Source organism: Panulirus ornatus, chromosome 9 (assembly GCF_036320965.1).
Source record: "Panulirus ornatus isolate Po-2019 chromosome 9, ASM3632096v1, whole genome shotgun sequence".
Classification (NCBI taxonomy): domain Eukaryota; kingdom Metazoa; phylum Arthropoda; class Malacostraca; order Decapoda; family Palinuridae; genus Panulirus; species Panulirus ornatus.
Genome location: NC_092232.1, coordinates 39,493,955 through 39,514,394, shown reverse-complemented (window position 1 = coordinate 39,514,394; position 20,440 = coordinate 39,493,955). Strand labels below are relative to the sequence as shown.

Below are 20,440 nucleotides of genomic sequence, written 5' to 3'. Positions count from 1 at the left end.
AAGAAGAGTATGGTTGGGAGAGCTGAAGAGGGTGTGCTGAAGTTGTTTGGACATATGGAGAGAATGATTGAGGTGAGGTTGACAGAAAGCATATATGTGTCAGAAGTGGGGTGGACAAGAAAGAGGAGACTAAAGTGGAGATGGAAGGATGGAGTGAAAAAAATTGAGTGATCAGGGCCTGAACATTCAAGAGGGTGAAAAGCATGCACAGGATAAAGTGGAGGGCTGTGCTATGATTGGGGTGATTTGCTGTCAGTGGAGTTCTGGTTCCAGATAGGGAGCTGCAGTTTTGATGCATTACACAATACAGCTAATGAATGTTAGCAAATGAGGTCATTTCTTTGTTCCTGGCACTACCTCACTAGCATGGGAAACGGTGAGTAAGTATGAAAGGATATATGAAAGAACTGTTAGTTTTCTTTATCTTCTGTTGTGTTCATTTTTGTCATTCCAAATATTATAATTATAAATCTGAACTTTGAAATTTCTTAGTGATCAGCACAGCGAGGGACCCCCCTAAGAAAATTGTACCAAGTACCCAAAATGATTAAGTACGCCTCTGTTTTACTCTTCGAAGTTGTTTCTTTTAGGATTTGCCTCTTTAAACAATGTTAGACATATGAGGCCAGCAGATGCTCATTCACAGGAAGTGCATAACCTTATAGCAGCCCATAAAGACCTATGACGTCTCGTTGTATAGGTGAGGTGGTGCAAAGCAGCCAGCCATGGGCATCTTGTACTGGATTTCTTTGGTACTGTACAAACATGCTGGCTGTTGCATGACATTAGCTTGCAAAGTCTTTACTCTTATTTTGGTCTTTTAGATGTCATATGGGTATCTTTGTCTTTGATTTGTGGTTTTTAAGGCAGATCATAAGTATAGTACAGTTGTACTTCTCTAATCTGGCACTCTGTGGTACGATAACTCCCATGATGTGGCACAATTTAAATCTGCCGCCATTAGTTTGTAGATCTGCCATTAGAGCCGCACTGTTAGCAGGGCTAAGTTGCCAAAAAATTTTTACTTTACAGCTGGGCTAATTAACAGTCCTTTTGATTTCTTATATTCAGTTTTTTGCTGAAAATGAAAGCTCAGAAAGGTTTAAAGTTTCAGAAAACTTTGAAAGGAGCCTGGAGTATTGAATTTGACAGTGGACGACTGATAGTGGTTTAAGCTCCCACATGATGAAGGTGTAAGCATTTCTAGGGAAATGCTTATTGAGCCAGCCAAAGTTTTCATAGGGAACTAAAGCTAGACTATGAATATTTGCTGGGATGGCTGCACAAGCATAAGTGGAGACATGGAATTTCAGTACATAGTGTTTGTGAAGTGTAGTGCTGACATGGAAGTTTGCTTTGCTGACACAGAATCTTGAAGTGTAAGGTCGTATTAGAAGAATCGATAAAAACTCCAATATTCTATTAAACAATCAACAGCAATGTGTACAGGGTGAGAGAGTGTATGAGCCGGCTGCCTGGCTGGGACTGACGCAGCACAAGATGGCTGTCTTGACGATAACAATAAGACAACAATAGTAACAAGAGTCAACCAAAGCTAACTACCAAACTGTGGTCATTCGATACATAAACCACACATTACAAAGTTGCAACAAAGTTTGTGCACAGCTAGTGGCAGTGGAAAACTTAGCCCCAGAACAAGTATATAATGTTGACAATTCTGCCCTCTATTGGCATCATATGTTTACATATGGGGTTCCCTCAGGAATCAAGTTCTGTTTTCTGGCATTTTCTGTGGTCTGGCAATGGCTAGGTCCCAAGATTGCCAAATTAAAGAGGTTCAACCTGTACTTTGTTGTGGTTTGAGTTTGTACTTGGAGACATCATTAACATCAACTGGCACACAATGCCAGTGACCTTAGACATCGTTTTCATGGGTCAGCCTAACCAATGCTTTTTGTTTATTTTGGTAATTTGATAATGTATGGTACAATTTAACCTCAGTATTTCATAACTGGGGGTGTTGTGTGTGGACCTAGATTTTTATGGCTATGCAGTGCCCTGGGTGATACCAGACTGTTTTGAAAGAAGATCGGACACTAGTTCAAACAGTTGAGAGGTGTACTTCTCACAGGATGGTCCACCAGGTGGCTTCCATCATATCTAGGATGTATATTTGGATGTTACATTCAACATTTGTTTTTTTCTTTTTTCTCTTTTTTAAGCTTATAACCGTGTATTTTCAGGAGAGATGATGATTGACCGTGAGGCTTAAGGTCACTTGCCTCACTTAGTGTATGGATGGTGCAGTAGGGAACTAATTTGCTGGGTTTCTACCCAGAGAAAGTCCATGTGATACCTCATGGCAGGGTTACTCAGTTATTTTGAGTGAAGGTCCAGTCACACAATTCCTTGATGACAAAGGTCTGGATGAAAGACTTCATTTAAGATAACTTGATAGAATAAAAAGATGTATAGGAGTACATGTTAGTCAGTTTCAGGCTGATATGGACTTTCAGATTTCTGGAAAATCTTTTTAATGAATTTGATAGAAGAGGTGAGGTTATGAAATGCTACCAGTTACAGATATAGTATAAAAGAAAACCATCTAAAGCTTTTTCTTTCTCATGAGTAAGGTACTGTACTCAGAGGGGAGAGACAAGTGTTCCACAAAAGCTCACCATGATCTTTATTAGGGTTGTGATCCTCCAGTTGAATTGCCTTGCCTTATGGTATTGTTCCATTACAGAACTTAAGCAGGATTTTGATTGTCTATAAAACTTAAAATCCTAGTTGGTGTTCATGTATTGTGTGGGTTCTCATAATTTCATAATTCTGCAATCACTGGGAGGTGAGGATGGATGCTTAAGGTAAGGTTTCCATGCCTCTTCATGTATACTGGTAATACACTAGCTAAGCCAGATGGTACCTAATCTGGCGGAACCTTTTGGGCACTCAATACAGCTTTGACTGCATATGGTTTTGGAACCCAGTGTGTATTTTCCTTTGTCTAATTTCCTATTCATACTGTATGGGGAGGGTTTTACACTCGAGGGGCCCCTATCTTGAACATTCTTTCTGATTCTACAACTTAAATTTATGTATGCTGTCTGCATTAACCATCCCTCAGTCATTCTTTTGTATTGACCTATCACTCTTGTACTATGAAAGTACTTTTTATGCCTTATTAAGCAATTTCATGCTTTATTTCATTTTATGTCCTCTAGCTGCTCTATCCTCATCTCTCAAAGAACTGTTCACATCCACATCATTGATATGTATTAGAAACTTAACGGTTTTGATCAGGTCACCCCCCACTCTTCTGTCATTCAAGATGGGCAAATTTAGAGCCTTTAGCCTTACCTTGTAAGTTGGTTCTCTTAATTCTGACTCCAGAATTATTGCCTTCCTCTGGACCTTCTCTGTTAGCACTTTGTGCTTCTTTAGATGTGATGATCAAACTTGAGAAGCATATTCTAGTGCTAACCTTATGTAGGATATGAGCAGCTTGCTATATATTTCCTTATTCGTGTACTGTTTTGATATTTGCCAGAAGACAGGTCTTTCCCTTTATTATTCTTGTGTGTGACTCTTGTCATAGGTTAGGGACATTATTGACTCCCAGTTCCTTCTTACACACAGTCCTGAAGCATATTTCCTTCTGAAGAGTAACCACACTGATGTCTTCTTTCACTTCGTCTCATCATCATTACCTTGCATTTTTGGGGGTTGAATTTCATCAACTATATATCAGACCATCTTTAAAGTCTGTTTAGGTCCTCTAGTAGACTGATGGACAGTCCTCCTCGCTTTTCATTTCCCTCATGACTTTTGTATCATCTGGAAGCATATTCATGTAGGAGTCTATACTTTCAGGTGAGTCATTCTCAGAGATTAAGATTCCAAAACAGAACCATAGGGCCCTCCACTGTTGGCATCTGCCCGTTTGGAGAATACTCATCTGACGTGCTTTTTTTCTTTATAACTAAGATAGTCTTCTATCCACTGCAAGTCCCCACCATATTCTTGGTTGGTATTCCAGCTTTTTAATCAATCTCCCATGCAGTACTATCTCAGATGCTTTTGGTAGTCAAGTTATAAACCAACCATCCAGCCTTCCCTTTTGTCCAAAACGAACTCACTCTGTCATAGAAATGTAAACACTTCTTTTCTGTATCTTTTTTCGACTAAACTCCTGTCATGAGACTGTGGCATACTCTCACCCACAAGCCAAGATCCTTTAATTAAGAGATTTCACCTTTTACCATAGGGAATTGTTGAATTCCACCCACATAGATGATGGAAGAATTGAACCCCTCACATTCTCTGTTCTCAATGATTTAGAGCAAGTTATTTCCCACCCTACCTATATTCCTGACTGCTGTGACCCCTCTCCAAATGTTGTGGATCCGTTTTTCACCCTCAGTCCTTCCTGCTGTAACTGCACAATTTCTTCTGCAATTGGTTCATCAGATCACACTCTCAGAAGTGTATCTATTTCAATGGCACCTTCCCCTCTAGCAGCCCATTCTAAGCGTAAGTATTGGCACCTCGACAAACCTGATTGGCAAATCTTATGTAACTTTTTTGGACTTTCCTAGGGTAAATTTCTGTCTATTACATGGAGATGCTTCTATCTGTGCCAGACGCATAGCAGAGGTTATTCTTGTGGGGATGGAAGCATTTATCCCCTCTTCCTACAAAACGACCTCTTCATCCAATCCATGATTCAAGTGTTCCTGTTCTGAGGCTGTTTACTTAAGGCATCAGGTATATCAGGCTTGGAAGAACTCTTCTTCCTCTGACTTCCACTCAGCTTTTATCACTTCCCGCAGTAATAGCAAGTATGCTATTTAAAAAGCAAAGCATTCCTGTATCAAAAGAAGTGTGATAACCTCTCCTCATCATCCACTAATAGGTCTTTCTGGTCTTTAGCTAAAGGCAGCTTTCACTGCTTCTGTTGCTCTACCTTTCCTTCACTTTTCTGTCCTAATGATAGTGTAACTGTTTCTACCACAGACAAAGCAGCTCTCTTTGTTTTCCATTTCTCTTCTAACTCCACCTTGGATGACACTAACATCCCTTCACTCCCTAATGCTCATCTTACTAATCCTGTGTCCCTTCCTGTAATCTCTTATCAGGACTGGTCGAAAAGCACTTTTCCTCTGGATGCAAGCAGGCTTTATGATCCTGATCGTATCCATCCTTGTGTACTAAGAGAGTGTGCCTCTGAACTTGCACCTGTGCTTGCTTGTTTTCTCTGCTTCTGTTTAAGAACCAAACTTTTCCTTCTTCTTGGATGCATACATTGATGCATCCCATCCCTAAGAAGTATGACCGTTTTGACCCCTATATCATCTTATTGCTTTGACATCTACCATTTCCAATGTCTTGAATCTCTCCTCAACTACCATATCCTCAGACATCTTGAATCTCACAGTCCTCTCTTTCGTCACCAGTATGGCTTCCATAGGGCAAGATCCAGTGGTGATATTCTTTATTTTACTAATGTCTGGTCATCATCCCTGAAAGATTTTGATGAGTCTTCTGTAGTAGCCCTTGATATATGGAAAGCTTTTGACAAGGATTGGCTTAGCGGTCTCATTTAAGCTTGTCTCTTTTGGTGGAGGTAGTGGAAGCTTTGCGGAAGATGAAAGCCAGCAAGGTGGCGGGTTTGGATGGTATTACAGTGGAATTTATTAAAAAAGGGGGTGACTGGTTGGTGAGGATATTCAATGTATGTATGGCTCATGGTGAAGTGCCTGAGGATTGACGGAATGCATGCATAGTGCCATTGTACAAAGGCAGAGGAGATAAAGGTGAGTGTTCAAATTACAGAGGTATGAGCTTGTTGAATATTCCTGGGAAATTATATGGGAGGGTATTGATCGAGAGGGTGAAGGCATGCACAGAACATCAGATTAGGAAGAGCAATGAGGTTTCAGAAGTGGTAGACGATGTGTGGATCAGGTGTTTGCTTTGAAGAATGTATGTGAGAAATACTTAGAAAAACAAATGGATTTGTATGTAGCATTTATGGATCTGGAGAAGGCATATGATAGAGTTGATATAGAGATGCTTTGTGGAAGGTATTAAGAGTATATGGTGTGGGAAGTTAGTTACTATAAGTAGTGAAAAGTTTTTATTGAGGATGTAAGGCATGCGTGCGAGTAGCAAGAGAGGAAAGTGACTGGTTCCCAGTGAATGTTGGTTTGCGGCAGGGGTGCATGATGTCTCCATGGTTTTTAATTTGTAAATGGATGGGGCTGTTAGGGAGGTGAATGCAAGAGTTTGGAGAGAGGGGGAAAGTATTTAGTCTGTTGTGAATGAGAGGGCTCAGGAAGTGAGTCAGTTGTGGATAATAGAGCTTGGGAAGTGAGTCAGTTGTTGTCCACTGATAATACAGCACTGGTGGCTGATTCAAGTGAGAAGCTGAAGAAGCTGGTGACTGAGTTTGGTAAAGTGTGTGAAAGAATTATGCTGAGAGTAAATGTGAATAAGAGCAAGGTTATTAGGTACAGTAGGGTTGAGGGACAAATCAGTTGGGAGGTAAGTTTGAATGGAGAAAAACTGGAGGAAGTGAAGTGTTTTAAATATATGAGAGTGGATTTAGCAGCGGATGGAACCATGGAAGCGGAAGTGAGTCACGGTGGGGAAGGGGGTGAAGGTTCTGGGAGTGTTGAAAAATGTGTGTAAGGCAAGAATGTTATCTCGGAGGGCAAAAATGGGTATGTTTAAAGAATAGTGGTTCCACCAATGATATACGGTTGTGAGGCGTGGGTTATAGATAAGGTTGCGTGGAAGAGGGTGGATGTGTTGGAAATGAGATGTTTGAGGACAATATGTGGTGTGAGTTGGTTTGATCGAGTAAGTAATGAAAAGGTGAGAGAGATGTGTGGTAATAAATAGAATGTGGTTGAGAGAGCAGAAGAGGGTGTATCGAAATGGTTTGGTCACATGTAGAGAATGAGTGAGGAAAGATTGACAAAAGAGGATATATGTGTCAGAGGTGAAGGGAATGAGAAGTGGGAGACCATATTGGAGGTGGAAGGATGGCGTGAAAAAGATTTTCAGCGATTGGGGCCTGAACATATAGGAGGGTGAGAGGCGTGCAAGGAATAGAGTGAATTGGAACGATGTGTTATACTTGGGTGGATGTGCTGTCATTGGATTGAACCAGGGCATGTGAAGCATCTGGGGTAAACCATGGAAAGTCTTGTGGGGCCTGGATGTGGAAAGGGAGCTGAGGTTTTGATGCATCACACATGACAGCTAAAGAGAGAGTGTGAACGAATGTGGCCTTTGTTGTCTTTCCTGGTGCCATTTCATGTGGGGCAGGGTGGCAACGGGAATGGATGAAGGCAGCAAGTATGAATATGTACGTGTATATATGTATATGTCTTTGTATGTATATGTATGTATACGTTGAAATGTATAGGTCTATATATGTGCATGTGTGGGTGTGTATGGTTATACATGTGTATATGGGTGGGTTGGGCCATTCTCTTGTCTGTTTCCTTACACTACCTTGCTAACATGGGAGAGTGATAACGTATAATAAATGAATATATAGATATCTTTTGGCTTCCCTCCCTCTCTTTGCACCCTCATATTAAGCTTCCTCTCTGGCTGATCTGTCTTTGTGATTGTTGATGGATCAGCCTCCCCACCCCTTTTCTCCATCAACAGCAGTGTCCCTCAAGGTTCTATCCTGTCCCCTACACTTTTTCTTCTTTTTTTCAATGATTTCTCTCCACAAATAATCCAATGTATTCAAATGCTGACAACTCAGCACTGCATTCATCCACATCCCTCAATTCTGCTCCCTCTTCTCTCACTCAATCTGCATCTCATCTTAACACAGCTTCCTTGATAAACTCAGACTTGGACAGGATATCTCAGTGGGGTAAACATAATCTTGTTAAGTTTGATGCCTCCAAGACCCAGTTTCTACCCCCCCCCCCCCTCTCTCTCTCTCTCTCTCTCTCTCTCTCTCTCTCTCTCTCTCTCTCTCTCTCTCTCTCTCTCTCAGAATTCCATACAACTCTCATTTCTCCTTTGATGGTTATGTAATTCCACCTCTTGACTCTATGAACATATTTGGTATTACTGTAATGTCCTCTCTTTCTTGGAAACCTCACATTACAGGAGTATCGAAGTCTGCCACTAATAAACTGGGTTTCCTGTTTTGATGTTGAAATTTCTTTTCTGAACAGATGCTCTTTTTATACAAGGGATTGTTTATCCTTGTACTGCTCTCTAATTTGGGGTGGTTGTAGCTCTGCATCTTTACTTGGCAGAGTTAGGTTGAAAGCAGCCCAACATATAAACTGTCCCAGGCTAACTTTCAAACGTGACCCCCTTTCCCTACACTACAATGTTGAATCTTTTTCATGCTTCTGTAGGTATTACTTTGGTTTTTGCTCCTGAGAGCTGGCTGCTTGTTTGCCTACACCATATGCTAGACCACGCAATACTCGGCAAGCTGCTACATCACGTGATAACTGTGTTGCTATCAGCAACTCAAGGTTGGGCTGTTTTGATACCTGCATCTTTCCCTGCATGTCAGAGCTTTGGGACTCTCTACCTTCTCATGTCTTTCTCAATAACTGTGACCTGGCACATTTCTAAAGACAGATTTTTCACTTCCTCCAAAATTTGTACATACTTTCCTTTGTCATAAAAAAGAGCATTCAGTTACAGCCGTCCATATTTGACTTAAGAATTAATAAATGTTCGAAAAAATTTCACAAATACACATCACAGAAAAAAAAGTGACATGTTCAAACCAAATGTTGTCCTGATCAGAAAGTTTTTGAGGGTATGCATTGTGTCCTTGTACAGGGACACCATTCAAACAGATAGGCTGAAATGACACCCAGCATTGATGTTTCTATGAAACTTAAGGCCAGAGGAGCAGCCAGTGAGCACCTCTTGTGTCCATCAGAGTGTAGAACAAGTCTCTCAACAAAACATACCCAACCATAAGTTTAAATAAAAGACTCCCCAGGCTTCAAGTAGTTGTGATGTAACTCGGGCACTGTACTGAGAAGTGATAATAACTGCTCTTTGAAGTGACCTTAGTAGAATCGGTATCATCCAAGACACACTTCAACACTATTCTAGAGACAGGAAAGAACCCATGATGAGATAGGATATCAGAAAGTGTCTTTGATGAAGAAATGTGTGAAGGCAGATCAAATGGTTACATTATATGAAACATTACATCACAAGAGACAGGATAATTGCACCCCAGTAATGTGTTCATGAGTTGCTGTGAAATTGTGGTCAACCATGGTTAGTTACAAGCAGTCTGAAATGACTAGGCACTTCATTGTACCTCCTGAGCTGCCAGAGAGGTTCTTGCTATGGCTTATTGTGGAGAAATGCCATTCTGTTTCAAGACTATAATAATTTTTGTTGTGGCACCTATCATTGAAATTCTTCATTTTTGTATGAAATAGCTGCCCAGTCACAGTAATATATGACCCGGGGATGGGGAGAAAGAATACTTCCCACATATTCCCAGCTTGTTGTAGAAGGTGACTAAAGGGGGCGGGAGCGGGGGACTGGAAACCCTCCCCTCCTTGTATTTTGATTTCTAACAGGAAACAGGAGTGGTCAAGCAGGGAGTGCTCATCCTTCTCGAAAGCCCAAACTGGGGTGCCTGAATGTGTGTGGATGTAACCAAGATGAGAAGAGATATACATAGAATGTTTGAGGAAAGAAACCTGGACATTCGGGCTCTGAGTGAAACGAAGCTTGAGGATAAAGGGGGAGAATGGTTTGGAAACATCTTGGGAGTAAAGTCGGGGGTTGGTGAGAGGAAGGATTAGCACTACTACTGAAGCAGGTATTGTGGGAGTGTGTGATTGTATAAAAAAGAGTAAATTCTAGATTGATGTGGGTAAAACTGAAAGTGGTTAGAGAGAGATGGATGATTATCGGTGCTTATGCACCTGGTCGTGAGAAGAAAGATCATGAGAGGCAAGTGTTTTGGGAGCACCTGAGTGAGTGTGTCAGCAGCTTTGATGCACGAGACTGGGTATTAGTGATGGGTGATAGAAATGCAAAGGTGAGTAATGTGGCATTTGAGGGTATAATTAGTGTACGTGGGATATTTAGTATTGTGAATGGAAATGAAGAGCTTGTGGATTTGTGTGCTGAAAAAGTCTGGTGATTGGGAATACCTGGTTTAAAAAGAGAGATATACATAAGTGTATGTATGTGCGTAGGAGAGATGGTCTGAGGGCATTATTAGATTACGTGTTAACTGATAGGTGTGTAAATGAGAGACTTTTGGATGTTAATGTGCTGAGAGGGTGAGCTGGAGGGATGTTTGATCACTGTCTTGTAGAGGCAAAGGTGAAGATTTGTAGAAGTTTTCAAAAAAGAAGAGAAAATTTTGGGGAGAAGAGAGTGATGAGAGTAAGTGAGCTTGGAAAGGAAACTCATGTGAGGAAGTACCAGGAGAGATTGAATGTAGAATGGCAAAAGGTGAGAGTAAATGACATGATGGGAGTGGGTGAGGCACAGGATGTATTTAGGGAAGCAGTGATGGCATATGCAAAAGATGCATGTGGCATGAGAAAGGTGGGAGATGGGCAGATTAGAAAGGGTAGTAAGTGGTGGGATGAAGAAGTAAAGTTGTTCATGAAAGAAAAGAGAGGTGTTTGGATGATACTTACAACGAAGGAGTGCTAATGACTGGGAGATTTGTGAAAGTGGCAGGAGGTCAAGAGGAAGGTGCAAGAGGTGAAAAAGAGGGCAAATGAGAGCTGGGATGAGAGAGTATCATTAAACTTTAGGGAGAATAAAAAGATGTTTTGGAAGGAGGTGAATAACGTGCGTAAGACAAGAGAACAAATGGGAAGATCGGTGAAGGAGGCAGGTAGTGATGAAGTGAGAAGATGGAGTTAGTATTTTGAAGGTTTGTTGATAGAGTGGCAGATGAAGGGTGTTTTGGTCGGGATGGTGTGTGAAGCGAGAGGGTCAGGGAGAATGGTTTGGTTAAGAGAGAAGAGGTAGTGAAAGCTTTACAGAAGATGAAATCTGGCAAGGCAATGGGTATGGATGGCATTGCAGTTGAATTTATTAAGGAAGGGGGTGACTGTTGTTTTGATTGGTTAGTAAGGATACTCAGTGTATGTATGGCTTATGGTGAAGTGTTTGAGGATCGGTAAAATGCGTGCATAGTGCCATTGTACAGAGGCAAAGGAGATAAAGGTGAGTGTTCGAACTACAGAGGTATAAGTTTGTTGAGTATTCCTGGGAATATGAGAGGATATTGATTGAGAGGGTGAAGGCTTCAGATTGGGGAAGAGCAGTGTGGTTTCAGAAGTGGTAGAGGATGTGTAGATCAGGTGTTTGCTTTGAAGAATGTGTGTGAGAAATACTTAGAAAAACAGATGGATTTATATGTGGCATTTCTGGATCTGGAGAAGACATATGATAGGGTTGATAGAGATGCTTTGTGGGAGGTAAGTTGCTAGAAGCTGTGAAAATTTTTTACCTGGTATATAAGGTATGGGTACTAGTAGGAAGAGAGGAGAGTGATTGGTTTTCAGTGACGGTTGGTTTGTGGCAGGGGTGTGTGATGTCCCCATGGCTGTTTGATTTGTTTATAGATGGGATGGTTAGTAAAGTATTTGGAGAGAGGGGCGAGAATACAGTCTGTTGGGGATGAGAGGGCCTGGGAAGTGGGCCAGTTGTTCACCAGTGATACAGTGGTGGCTGATTTGTGGGAGAAACTGAGTGGTAAACTGAGTTTGGAAAAGTGTGTGAAAGGAGAAAGTTGAGAGTATATGTGAATAAGAGCAAGGTTATTAGGTTCAGTGGGGTTGAGGGAAAATGTAATTGGAATGTAAGTTTGAATGGAGAAATATTGGAGGAAGTGAAATGTTTTAGATATCCGGGAGTTGACTTAGCAGCGAATGGAACCATGGAAGCGGAAGTGAATCACAGGGTGGGGAGGGTGCGAAGGTTCTGTGAGCAATGAAGAATGTGTGGAAGGAGAGAACATTATCTCAGAAAGCAAAACTGGGGATGTTTGAAGGAATAGTAGTCCTAACAGTATTGTATGTTTATGAGGCATGGACTATGGATAGGGTTGTACAGAGGAGGGTGAATGTGTTGGAAAAGAAATGTTTGAGGACTTTATGTGGTTTGAGATGATTTGATTGAGTAAGTAATGAAAGGGTAAGAGAGATGTGATGAAATAAAAAGTGTGGTTGAGAGAGCAGAAGAGGGTGTGTTGAAATGGTTTGAACACATGGAGAGAATGAGTGAGGAAAGATTAACTAAGAGGATATACGTGTCCGTGCTGGAGGGACAAGGAGAAGTGGGAGACTAATTTGGAGGTGGAAGGTTGGAGTGAAAAAAAGATTTTGAGTGATTGGGGCCTGAACATACAGGAGGGTGAGAGGCATGGAAGGAATAGAGTGAATTGGAACGATTTGGTGTACTGGGGTCGACGTGCTGTCATTGGACTGAACCAGAGTATGTGAAATGTCTGAGGTAAACCATGGAAAGGTCTGTGGGGCCTGGATGTGGTTAGGGAGATGTGGTTTCAGTGCATTACACACAATGGCTAGAGAGAGTGTGAACGAAAGTGGCCTTTTTTGTCTGTATTCCTGGCGCTACTTCGCTGAAGCAGGGGGTAGCAATGCTGTTTCCTGTGGGATGGGGTAGTGACAGGAATGGATGAAGGGAAGCAAGTATGAACATGTACATATATGTATATGTCTGTATGTATGTGTTGATATGTATATGTGCTTGTATGGGTGTTTATATATATGTGTATATGTGTGGCTGGGCCATTCTTTGTCTGTTTCCTGGTACGCCCTTACTGACGCGGGAAACGGCAATCAAGTATAATAAAGAAAAATGATATAATGATAATTATGGATGGGAACATGGTCTTCAGACAAGGTAACAAAAAAAATGTACTCCGACCATGTCTGGCTTGAGGCAATTTTGAATTATGCAACCAAGGATTTTTAACTCCTCAAATATTTAATATATCACAAATAGATTGTGTGTAGCCGATAGCCTATACAGCATCGTGGACTATGAAGCTGTAGTTTTCTGCAAAGTCTAAGGAAAGATGACAGCCTTGCTTAGAACAAGATCCTGCTTCAGCTTATTAACATTATTGGATGGTGCTTAGGCTATAGAGTTGTGCTGACAGAAACCATCGAATATGTCTTTGGCTATCACTGTGAGTTCATAGATGGATACTGTTAAACTTACAGGTGTGAGTGAGCCTGTTGCTTGTATTCAGTGGTATCATCAGAGTGATAATCATGCGAGGTAAACAATTCTGATGTATTCCGTAATGCCTTCCTTATGTGTACTTGATTCACAAAGTTGGAGCATGCAGGTATGGTTGTACTGCAAACTTTTTTTCCAGAATGTATGTATCCATCGTTTTCAGGAGCTGCAGATGTTATAAGTGTGACATTCTGGTGCTGCTTACAGTTTCACTTTTGCTCTTTATTGTCATACTTTAATCATTACAGTCACTTTTGCCAGGGCACATGTAGGAATGTTAACCAGATGAATGAAGGTCTGAAGTCTTTACTTACCTTCTAAGAATGTGTCCTCTCTGTTTCTGGATCAGATAAGATACACTTCTTGTAGTGGCTAGCTTTCTTTATCATATGTTGTATTATACTGAACTCTTGCATCATCTGTCATGTCCAGCTTCCTGTGTAAGCAATAATATTTTGTTTCCTTGGTGGCAATTTTGAATTTGTCTTTCAAAAGAGAAATCAATTGTTTGAGTTCTCTTTAAGTATCATTGTCACCGTTGATATTAATAGACTCTGGGTCACCACAAAACAGGCTAGAGGCATAGACACCACTGGTCAGTGAATGGCATGAGTGGCTGGCTGCTTGGCAGTATTTCATCTCTGCACTGCAGCATCATAGGCCTGCCCAGGGTGTTAAGTTACTGAATCCATGAGAATGAGCATCAGGCAGCCTTTTCTGTTTTGTAATTGTCAAGTGATATGTATCTTCATTATGAGGGTACATCTTATTTTAGGATGAAATGGTCTTTTAACCCCCAACAAGCAAGTGCTCTCATGTTCACATATAGCTCTGTTTATGTAGAAAAATTTATTTTCATCCTTTAGTATTTAAATTTTATCCCTCAATAGCACAAAGTATGTTTGAGCTTAAAATCTTAGGTTTTGATATGGTTATTTCTGGAAAAATTATATTTTTACAGGGGCTCAATGTATGTGTTGTTTTGGTAAAGTATTAGCTCATCTGCCAGTAGAATTGATTAAGTCAGTTTTCATCAAAATTAGGAGTGTCGAAGACTTGAAGCTCATTTAAAGAAAGAGGAGGAAGATGAAAAGAAGAGGGCCAAGATGTTAGAAGAAGCAAGGAAGATTACCATATCTGAAGACCCTAATCTTCCCAAGCCAACCTGCATCAAAATAAAAGATTGCAAAGACTATCGTACTAAAAGAGTGAAAGTTCATGGATGGGTGCATAGACTAAGGAGACAGGGTAAGTTTTTAACTTTCAGCATCTCTCCATGCATTCCTTCTGATTGTCTTTTTCCCCGCATTATAAGTCAGTGGTAAATATTTTTCTCTGTGAATTAGATGATTAGAAGTTAGCCTTGTCCTAGAAATCTCAGAAAGAATAGCATTACAAAAATACTTGAAGTTAGTGTAATAGTGGTGATATTTTTGTCATGCATACAGTTTAAAACATTTGTTTGAAGGATGAATGATAGTTTTGTATTGTCTTATGGTAACATTAAGCAAGCAAATCACCTTATTAATGTAACATATTTTATGTTCTGGAGATAGACTTAAGAATGCACCTTTATTATTTATTTATTTATTTTATATTTATTTTGCTTTGTCGCTGTCTCCCGCGTTTGCGAGGTAGCGCAAGGAAACAGACGAAAGAAATGGCCCAACCCACCCCCATACACATGTATATACATACACGTCCACACACGCAAATATACGTACCCATACATCTCAATGTACACATATATATACACACACAGACACATACATATATACCCATGCACACAATTCACACTGCCTTTATTCATTCCCATCGCCACCTCGCCACACATGGAATAACATCCCCCTCCCCCCTCATGTGTGCGAGGTAGTGCTAGGAAAAGACAACAAAGGCCCCATTAGTTCACACTCAGTCTCTAGCTGTCATGTAATAATGCACTGAAACCACAGCTCCCTTTCCACATCCAGGCCCCACACAACTTTCCATGGTTTACCCCAGACGCTTCACATGCCCTGGTTCAATCCACTGACAGCATGTCGACCCCGGTATACCACATCGTTCCAATTCACTCTATTCCTTGCCCGCCTTTCACCCTCCAGCATGTTCAGGCCCCGATCACTCAAAATCTTTTTCACTCCATCTTTCCACCTCCAATTTAGTCTCCCTCTTCTCCTTGTTCCCTCCACCTCTGACACATATATCGTCTTTGTCAATCTTTCCTCACTCATTCTCTCCATGTGACCAAACCATTTCAAAACACCCTCTTCTCTCTCAACCTGACTCTTTTTATCTCCACACATTTGGGAAGGAAATAAAGTGTGTAAGACAAGAGAACAAATGGGAACATCGATGAAGGGGCAAATGGGGAGGTAATAACAATTAGTGGCGAAGTGAGAAGATGGAGTTAGTATTTTGAAGATATGTCGAATGTGCTTGATGATAGAGTGGCAGATACAGGGTGTTTTGGTTAAGGTGGTGTGTAAAGTGAGAAGGTCAGGGAGAATGGTTTAGTAAACAGAGAAGAGGTAGTGAAAGCTTTGCAGAAGATGAAAGCTGGCAAGGCAGTGGGTTTGGATGGTATTGCAGTGGAATTTATAAAAAAAAGAAAAAAATAAGAAAAGGGGGGTGACTGTGTTGTTGATTGGTTGGTAAGTATATTTATTGTATGGTTCATGGTCAAGTGCCTGAGCATTGGCATAATGCATGCATAATGCCATTGTACAAAGGCAGATGGGATAAAATTGAATGTTCAAATTACAGAGGTATACGTTTGTTGAGTGTACCTGGGAAATTATATGGGGAGGTATTGATTGAGAGGGTAAAGGCATGTCCAGGGCATCAGATTGGGGAAGAACAGTGTGGTTTCAGAACTGGTAGAGGATGTGTGGATCAGGTGAGAAATACTTGAAAAACAGATGGATTTGTATGTAGCATTTATGGATCTGGAGAAGGCATATGATAGGGTTGATAGAGATGCTTTGTGGAGGTTATTAAGAGTATATGGTGTGGGAAGTAAGTGGTTAGAAGCAGTGAAAAGTTTTTACCAAGGATGTAAGGCATGTGTACGAGTAGGGAGAGAGGAAAGTGATTGGTTCCCAGTGAATGTCGGTTTACAGCAGCAGTGCATGATGTTTCCATGGTTGTTTAATTCATTTATGGATGGGGTTGTTAGGGAGGTGAATGTAAGAGTTTTGGAAAGAGGGGCAAGTATGCAGTCTGTTGTAGATGAGAGGGCATGGGAAGTGAGTCAGGTATTGTTCACTGATGATACAGCACTGGTGGCTGATTCGGGTGAGAAACTGCAGAAGTTGGAGACTGAGTCTGGTAAAGTGTGTGAAAGAAGAAAACTGAGAGTAAATGTGAATAAGAGCAAGTTTATTAGGTTCAGTAGGGTTGAGGGACAAGTTAATTGGGAGGTAAGTTTGAATGGAGAAAAACTGGAGGAAGTGAAGTGTCTTTGATGTCTGGGAGTGTATTTACCAGTGGATAGAACTATGGAAGCAGAAATGACTCACAGGGTGGGTGAGGGGGCAAAGGTTCTGGGAGCATTGAAGAATGTTTGCAAGGTGAGAACGTTATCTCGGAGAGCAAAAATGAGTATGTTTGAAGGAATAGTGGTTTCAACAGTGTTATATATTTGTAAGGCATGGGCTGTAAATAAGGTTGTGCAGAAGAGGGTGGATGTGTTGGAAATGAGATGTTTGAAGACAATATGTGGTGTGAGGTGGTTTCATCAAGTAAGTAATGAAAGGGTAAGAGAGATGTGTGGTAATAAATTGAGTGTGGTTGAGAGAGCAGAAGAGGGTGTATTGAAATGGTTTGGTCACATTAAGAGTATGAGTGAGGAAAGATTGACAGAGGATATATGTGTCAGAGGTGGAAGGAACGATGAGAAGTGGGTGACCAAATTGGAGATGGAATAGATGGAATGAAAAAGATTTTGAGCGATCGGGGCCTGAACATACAGGAGGGTGAAAGGTGTGCAAGGAATAGAGTGAATTGGAATGATGTGATATACCGGGTGGACGTGCTGTCAATGGATTGAACCAGGGCATGCAAAGCATCAAGGGTAAACCATGAAAAGTTTTGTGGGGCCTAGATGTGGAAAGGGAGCTGTGGTTTCGATGTATATATGTAGGTGAATGTAGGTTTGCGGCAGGGGTGTGTGATGTCTCCATGGTTGTTTAATTTGTTTATGGATGGGGTTGTTAGGGAGGTAAATGCAAGAGTTTTGGAAAGAGGGGCAAGTATGAAGTCTGTTGGGGATGAGAGAGCTTGGGAAGTGAGTCAGTTGTTGTTCGCTGATGATACAGCGCTGGTGGCTGATTCATGTGAGAAACTGCAGAAGCTGGTGACTGAGTTTGGTAAAGTGTGTGGAAGAAGAAAGTTAAGAGTAAATGTGAATAAGAGCAAGGTTATTAGGTACAGTAGGGTTGAGGGTCAAGTCAATTGGGAGGTGAGTTTGAATGGAGAAAAACTGGAGGAAGTGAAGTGTTTTAGATATCTGGGAGTGGATCTGGCAGCGGATGGAACCATGGAAGCGGAAGTGGATCATAGGGTGGGGGAGGGGGCGAAAATTCTAGGGGCCTTGAAGAATGTGTGGAAGTCGAGAACATTATCTCGGAAAGCAAAAATGGGTATGTTTGAAGGAATAGTGGTTCCAACAATGTTGTATGGTTGCGAGGCGTGGACTATGGATAGAGTTGTGCGCAGGAGGATGGATGTGCTGGAAATGAGATGTTTGAGGACAATGTGTGGTGTGAGGTGGTTTGATCGAGTGAGTAACGTAAGGGTAAGAGAGATGTGTGGAAATAAAAAGAGCGTGGTTGAGAGAGCAGAAGAGGGTGTTTTGAAGTGGTTTGGGCACATGGAGAGAATGAGTGAGGAAAGATTGACCAAGAGGATATATGTGTCGGAGGTGGAGGGAACGAGGAGAAGAGGGAGACCAAATTGGAGGTGGAAAGATGGAGTGAAAAAGATTTTGTGTGATCAGGGCCTGAACATGCAGGAGGGTGAAAGGAGGGCAAGGAATAGAGTGAATTGGAGCGATGTGGTATACCGGGGTTGACGTGCTGTCAGTGGATTGAATCAAGGCATGTGAAGCGTCTGGGGTAAACCATGGAAAGCTGTGTAGGTATGTATATTTGCGTGTGTGGACGTATGTATATACATGTGTATGGGGGGGGGGCCATTTCTTTCGTCTGTTTCCTTGCGCTACCTCGCAAATGCGGGAGACAGCGACAAAGTATAAAAAAAAAAAAAAAAATGTGAATATGTGAATAAGAGCAAGGTTATTAGGTACAGTAGGGTTGAGGGTCAATTCAATTGGGAGGTGAGTTTGAATGGAGAAAAACTGGAGGAAGTGAAGTGTTTTAGATATCTGGGAGTGGATCTGGCAGCGGATGGAACCATGGAAGCGGAAGTGGATCATAGGGTGGGGGAGGGGGCGAAAATTCTGGGAGCCTTGAAGAATGTGTGGAAGTCGAGAACATTATCTCGGAAAGCAAAAATGGGTATGTTTGAAGGAATAGTGGTTCCAACAATGTTGTATGGTTGCGAGGCGTGGACTATGGATAGAGTTGTGCGCAGGAGGATGGATGTGCTGGAAATGAGATGTTTGAGGACAATGTGTGGTGTGAGGTGGTTTGATCGAGTAAGTAACGTAAGGGTAAGAGAGATGTGTGGAAATAAAAAGAGCGTGGTTGAGAGAGCAGAAGAGGGTGTTTTGAAATGGTTTTGTCACATGGAGAGAATGAGTGAGGAAAGATTGACCAAGAGGATATATGTGTCGGAGGTGGAGGGAACGAGGAGAAGAGGGAGACCAAATTGGAGGTGGAAAGATGGAGTGAAAAAGATTTTGTGTGATTGGGGCCTGAACATGCAGGAGGGTGAAAGGAGGGCAAAGAATAGAGTGAATTGGAGCGATGTGGTATACCGGGGTTGACGTGCTGTCAGTGGATTGAATCAAGGCATGTGTATGGGGGTGGGTTGGGCCATTTCCTTCGTCTGTTTCCTTGCGCTACCTCGCAAACGCGGGAGACAGCGACAAAGCAAAAAAAAAGAATATATATATATATATATATATATATATATATATATATATATATATATATATATATTTATTTATCCCTGGGGATAGGGGAGAAAGAATACTTCCCACGTATTCCCTGCGTGTCGTAGAAGGCGACTAAAAGGGAAGGGAGCGGGGGGCTGGAAATCCTCCCCTCTCTTTTTTTTTTTTTTTAATTTTCCAAAAGAAGGAACAGAGAAGGGGGCCAGGTGAAGATATTCCCTCAAAGGCCCAGTCCTCTGTTCTTAACGCTACCTCGCTATCGCGGGAAATGGCGAATAGTATGAAAAAAAATATATATATATTTTTTTTTTTTTTCGCTGTCTCCCGCGTTTGCAAGGTAGCGCAAGGAAACAGACGAAAGAAATGGCCCAACCCACCCCCATACACATGTATATACATACGTCCACACATGCAAATATACATACCTACACAACTTTCCATGGTTTACCCCAGACGCTTCACATGCCTTGATTCAATCCACTGACAGCACGTCAACCCCGGTATACCACATCGCTCCAATTCACTCTATTCCTTGCCCTCCTTTCACCCTCCTGCATGTTCAGGCCCCGATCACACAAAATCTTTTTCACTCCATCTTTCCACCTCCAATTTGGTCTCCCTCTTCTCCTCGTTCCCTCCACCTCCGACACATATATTCTCTTGGTCAATCTTTCCTCACTCATTCTCTCCATGTGCCCGAACCATTTCAAAACACCCTCTTCTGCTCTCTCAACCACGCTCTTTTTATTTCCACACATCTCTCTTACCCTTACGTTACTTACTCGATCAAACCACCTCACACCACACATTGTCCTCAAACATCTCATTTCCAGCACATCCATCCTCCTGCGCACGACTCTATCCATAGCCCACTGGAGGAAGTGAAGTGTTTTAGATATCTGGGAGTGGATCTGGCAGCGGATGGAACCATGGAAGCGGAAGTGGATCATAGGGTGGGGGAGGGGGCGAAAATTCTGGGAGCCTTGAAGAATGTGTGGAAGTCGAGAACATTATCTCGGAAAGCAAAAATGGGTATGTTTGAAGGAATAGTGGTTCCAACAATGTTGTATGGTTGCGAGGCGTGGGCTATGGATATATATATATATATATATATATATATATATATGTATGTAT

The 20,440-nt window shown here is 41.6% G+C and overlaps 1 protein-coding gene across 2 annotated transcripts in view; it reads left to right on the top strand.

The window, feature by feature from the left end:
* The window catches only part of AsnRS (asparagine--tRNA ligase), a 160,454-nt gene that overhangs the window by 24,052 nt on the left and 115,962 nt on the right, over nucleotides 1-20,440 (top strand). For both annotated transcript variants that reach the window (XM_071665065.1, XM_071665064.1), the window contains one exon: nucleotides 14,274-14,478. In XM_071665065.1, coding sequence (XP_071521166.1) covers nucleotides 14,274-14,478 — 205 coding nt within the window. The remainder of the gene's footprint in view (nucleotides 1-14,273; nucleotides 14,479-20,440) is intronic.